This window comes from Pygocentrus nattereri, chromosome 23 (assembly GCF_015220715.1).
Source record: "Pygocentrus nattereri isolate fPygNat1 chromosome 23, fPygNat1.pri, whole genome shotgun sequence".
NCBI classification, from domain to species: domain Eukaryota; kingdom Metazoa; phylum Chordata; class Actinopteri; order Characiformes; family Serrasalmidae; genus Pygocentrus; species Pygocentrus nattereri.
This window is the reverse complement of record NC_051233.1, coordinates 34,278,972-34,283,971: the sequence shown is the minus strand read 5'-3', so window position 1 is coordinate 34,283,971 and position 5,000 is coordinate 34,278,972. Positions and strand designations below refer to the sequence as shown.

Below are 5,000 nucleotides of genomic sequence, written 5' to 3'. Positions count from 1 at the left end.
ACACGTTAATGAATCGGTGAGTGTCGGGATAAAGAGGAGCTCCACCACACAACATCAACCGCACACACCCTCCTAACAGACCACACACTCGCCTGAACACCAGCCTGGGGGGAGAGAGAGACAGAGAGGCAGAGACAGAGAGACAGAGAGGCAGAGAGAGAGAGAGAGAGACAGAGAGGCAGAGACAGAGAGACAGAGAGGCAGAGAGAGAGAGAGACAGAGAGAGAGAGAGAGACAGACAGACAGACAGACAGAGAGAGAGAGAGAGATAGAGAGAGAGACAGACAGACAGACAGACAGACAGACAGAGAGAGAGAGAGAGAGAGAGAGAGACAGACAGACAAACAGACAGAGAGAGAGAGAGAGAGAGAGAGAGAGAGAGACAGAGAGAGAGAGAGAGAGAGAGAGAGGGAGACAGACAGACAGACAGACAGAGAGAGAGAGAGAGAGAGAGAGAGGTGTTTAGACTGTGTGAGCAGTGAATATGTGAATAACAATTCTCAGTTACTGGCGAGTCTGATGGTCTCAGTTACTGGCGAGTCTGATGGTCTCAGTTACTAGCGTGTCTGATGGTCTCAGTTACTGGCGTGTCTGATGTTCTCAGTTACTGGCGAGTCTGATGGTCTCAGTTACTGGCGAGTCTGATGGTCTCAGTTACTGGCGTGTCTGATGGTCTCAGTTACTGGCGAGTCTGATAGTCTCAGTTACTGCCGTGTCTGATGGTCTCAGTTACTGGCGAGTCTGATGGTCTCAGTTACTGGCGTGTCTGATGGTCTCAGTTACTGGCGAGTCTGATGGTCTCAGTTACTGGCGAGTCTGATGGTCTCAGTTACTGGCGTGTCTGATGGTCTCAGTTACTGGCGAGTCTGATGGTCTCAGTTACTGGCGTGTCTGATGGTCTCAGTTACTGGCGAGTCTGATGGTCTCAGTTACTGGCGAGTGTGATGGTCTCAGTTACTGGCGTATCTGATGGTCTCAGTTACTGGCGAGTCTGATGGTCTCAGTTACTGGCGAGTCTGATGGTCTCAGTTACTGGCGTGTCTGAGGGTCTCAGTTACTGGCGTGTCTGAGGGTCTCAGTTACTGGCGTGTCTGATGGTCTCAGTTACTGGCGTGTCTGATGGTCTCAGTTACTGGCGTGTCTGATGGTCTCAGTTACTGGCGAGTCTGATGGTCTCAGTTACTGGCGAGTCTGATGGTCTCAGTTACTGGCGTGTCTGAGGGTCTCAGTTACTGGCGTGTCTGAGGGTCTCAGTTACTGGCGAGTCTGATGGTCTCAGTTACTGGCGAGTGTGATGGTCTCAGTTACTGGCGTGTCTGATGGTCTCAGTTACTGGCGAGTCTGATGGTCTCAGTTACTGGCGAGTCTGATGGTCTCAGTTACTGGCGTGTCTGAGGGTCTCAGTTACTGGCGTGTCTGATGGTCTCAGTTACTGGCGTGTCTGATGGTCTCAGTTACTGGCGTGTCTGATGGTCTCAGTTACTGGCGAGTCTGATGGTCTCAGTTACTGGCGAGTCTGATGGTCTCAGTTACTGGCGTGTCTGAGGGTCTCAGTTACTGGCATGTCTGATGGTCTCAGTTACTGCCGTGTCTGATGGTCTCAGTTACTGGCGAGTCTGATGGTCTCAGTTACTGGCGAGTGTGATGGTCTCAGTTACTGGCGTATCTGATGGTCTCAGTTACTGGCGAGTCTGATGGTCTCAGTTACTGGCGAGTCTGATGGTCTCAGTTACTGGCGTGTCTGAGGGTCTCAGTTACTGGCGTGTCTGAGGGTCTCAGTTACTGGCGTGTCTGATGGTCTCAGTTACTGGCGTGTCTGATGGTCTCAGTTACTGGCGTGTCTGATGGTCTCAGTTACTGGCGAGTCTGATGGTCTCAGTTACTGGCGAGTCTGATGGTCTCAGTTACTGGCGGGTCTGATGGTCTGTGAGTTACTGGCGAGTCTGATGGTCTCAGTTACAGGCGAGTCTGATGGTCTGTGAGTTACTGGCGAGTCTGATGGTCTCAGTTACTGGCGAGTCTGATGGTCTCAGTTACTGGCGTGTCTGATGGTCTCAGTTACTGGCGTGTCTGAGGGTCTCAGTTACTGGCGTGTCTGATGGTCTCAGTTACTGGCGTGTCTGATGGTCTCAGTTACTGGCGAGTCTGTTGGTCTCAGTTACTGGCGAGTCTGATGGTCTGTGAGTTACTGGCATGTCTGATGGTCTCAGTTACTGCCGAGTCTGATGGTCTGTGAGTTACTGGCGAGTCTGGTGGTCTCAGTTACTGGCGAGTCTGATGGTCTGTGAGTTACTGGCGAGTCTGATGGTCTCAGTTACTGGCGAGTCTGATGGTCTGTGAGTTACTGGCGAGTCTGATGGTCTCAGTTACTGGCGAGTCTGATGGTCTCAGTTACTGGCGAGTCTGATGGTCTGTGAGTTACTGGCGAGTCTGATGGTCTCAGTTACTGGCGAGTCTGATGGTCTCAATTACTGGCGAGTCTGATGGTCTGTGAGTTACTGGCGAGTCTGATGGTCTGTGAGTTACTGGTGAGTCTGATGGTCTGTGAGTTACTGGCATGTCTGACGGTCTCAGTTACTGGCGAGTCTGTTGTCGATCATCATTGACGCTGCTCTTTAACACAAATGATTCAGGAAAAACAAATCATTTCCGTGAACGACTCATTGGTGAGCAGAAATGTGACTCACGTGTTGCAGATGGGTGTGTCCGCTCTGCTGTCCAGTTGCTGCAGCTTGTATCTGTAGGCCATCCTAAACAGAGTCCTCTGGACCAGACTGGACTCGTTGACCTTACTCATCACGTTCTTATAGATCCGGTCCATAATCTCCTGAACATGCACGGTGACACATGATCAGCATTTACCATGCAATTTACAACTCGAGTTCAAACCAAAATCACCCACAATTCCCCATTTCACCAAAACAGTCAATCAGCCAAGACATGCGCTTCAGTGTAAGCTCTGCAGCAATGGGGCCACTGTTCTAACAGCCAGCAAAGCCAGCATGTCGTGGATGCTGGTCAGCAGCAGTGGAAGTGGTTTCTGCTTCGCTGGAGAAGAAGGAACATTTTGCTTTTGTATGAATGTTATAAAGACTTTATTCCAGGTGATTTTGGATCATTTATCATGAGATAATATGCTGTGTTTTGGTTACTGGTATTAAGTTTCTGTGACCCTTATTAGTAATTACCATGGACAGAAACACTGAGACCAGTGCTGAAAGAGAGTCGACGTTACGGGAAGACGGACATCGGCTGTGAGGCTTTACTGTAACGGGGCGCTGACGGGGCTGAGCAGGGAAAGGAAACCCGGTCTGGGGAAAAACCTGAAAACACTTTCTGTCTCACAATGTTGTTAAAAACAGGAACAAAGCGAACGGTTCCCGAGCGACATGGACTCCAGGCTGACCAGTCGGAGCTCTGCTATCCAGACGTGCGTCACGCAGACGTGTGATGAGGAGATTAAAGTCGATGGACGATCAGACGAGAGTGAAACAAGCGAGAACTCCCAGAGCCTGTCAGACTGAACGGGCTGGAAAAGCGGTGTGTTAGTGTGTGTGTTAGTGTGTGTTAGTGTGTGTGTGTGTTTGTGTGTGTGTGTGTGTGTGTGTGTTTGTGTGTGTGTGTGTTAGTGAGGAGCGGCACGGGCAAGTTCTTACCGGAACAGCGGCGATCAGAGTGGGCTTCAGCACGGAGCAGTCCCCCTTACTGCCCTTCTTAATCTTAGTGGACTACACACACACACACACACACACACACACAGTCAAACTGAAACACAATAATAGTGAAAACCAATGTATGTGTGTGTCTGCATGTGTGTATGCGCGTGTGTGTGTGTGTGTTACCTGGTCTGACAGTGTGTGTGTGTGTGTTTCTGTGTGTGTGTGTGTTAGCTGGTCTGACAGTGTTTGTGTGTGTGAGTGTGGGTGTGTGTTACCTGTTTTGACAGTGTGTGTGTGTGTGTTACCTGGTCTGACTGTGTGTGTGTGTGTGTGTGTTACTTGGTCTGACAGTGTGTGTGTGTGTGTTACTTGGTCTGACAGTGTGTGTGTGTTACTTGGTCTGACAGTGTGTGTGTGTTACCCGGTCTGACAGTGTGTGTGTGTGTGTGTTACCTGGTCTGACAGTGTGTGTGTGTGTGTGTGTGTGTGTGTGTGTGTGTGTTACCTGGTCTGACAGTGTGTGTGTGTGTGTTACCTGGTCTGACAGTGTGTGTGTGTGTGTGTGTGTGTGTGTGTGTGTGTTACCTGGTCTGACAGTGTGTGTGTGTGTGTGTTACCTGGTCTGACAGTGTGTGTGTGTGTGTTACCTGGTCTGACAGTGTGTGTGTGTGTGTTACCTGGTCTGACAGTGTGTGTGTGTGTTACTTGGTCTGACAGTGTGTGTGTGTGTGTTTCTGTGTGTGTGTGTGTGTGTGTTAGCTGGTCTGACAGTGTTTGTGTGTGTGAGTGTGGGTGTGTGTTACCTGTTTTGACAGTGTGTGTGTTACCTGGTCTGACTGTGTGTGTGTGTGTTACTTGGTCTGACAGTGTGTGTGTGTGTGTGTGTGTGTGTTACTTGGTCTGACAGTGTGTGTGTGTTACCTGGTCTGACAGTGTGTGTGTGTGTGTGTTACCTGGTCTGACAGTGTGTGTGTGTGTGTTACCTGGTCTGACAGTGTGTGTGTGTGTGTGTGTGTGTGTGTTACCTGGTCTGACAGTGTGTGTGTGTGTGTTTCCTGGTCTGACAGTATGTGTGTGTGTGTGTGTGTGTGTGTGTGTGTTACCTGGTCTGACAGTGTGTGTGTGTGTGTGTGTGTTACCTGGTCTGACAGTGTGTGTGTGTGTGTGTGTGTGTGTGTTACCTGGTCTGACAGTGTGTGTGTGTGTGTGTGTGTGTTACCTGGTCTGACAGTGTGTGTGTGTGTGTTACTTGGTCTGACAGTGTGTGTGTTACCTGGTCTGACTGTGTGTGTGTGTGTGTCTTACCTGGTCTGACAGTGTGTGTGTGTGTGTGTGTTACTT

The 5,000-nt window shown here is 50.0% G+C and overlaps 1 protein-coding gene across 3 annotated transcripts in view; it reads right to left on the bottom strand.

Moving 5' to 3' along the window:
* acsl4b (acyl-CoA synthetase long chain family member 4b) overlaps window positions 1-5,000 on the bottom strand; it is a 26,338-nt gene that overhangs the window by 6,119 nt on the left and 15,219 nt on the right. For all 3 annotated transcript variants that reach the window (XM_017688646.2, XM_017688648.2, XM_017688647.2), the window contains exons 8-10: window positions 3,657-3,728; window positions 2,688-2,827; window positions 1-104 (exon numbers count right to left, since the gene is read on the bottom strand). The exon at window positions 1-104 is cut by the window's left edge and continues 66 nt beyond it. In XM_017688646.2, the coding sequence (XP_017544135.1) occupies window positions 1-104; window positions 2,688-2,827; window positions 3,657-3,728 (316 nt within the window). The remainder of the gene's footprint in view (window positions 105-2,687; window positions 2,828-3,656; window positions 3,729-5,000) is intronic.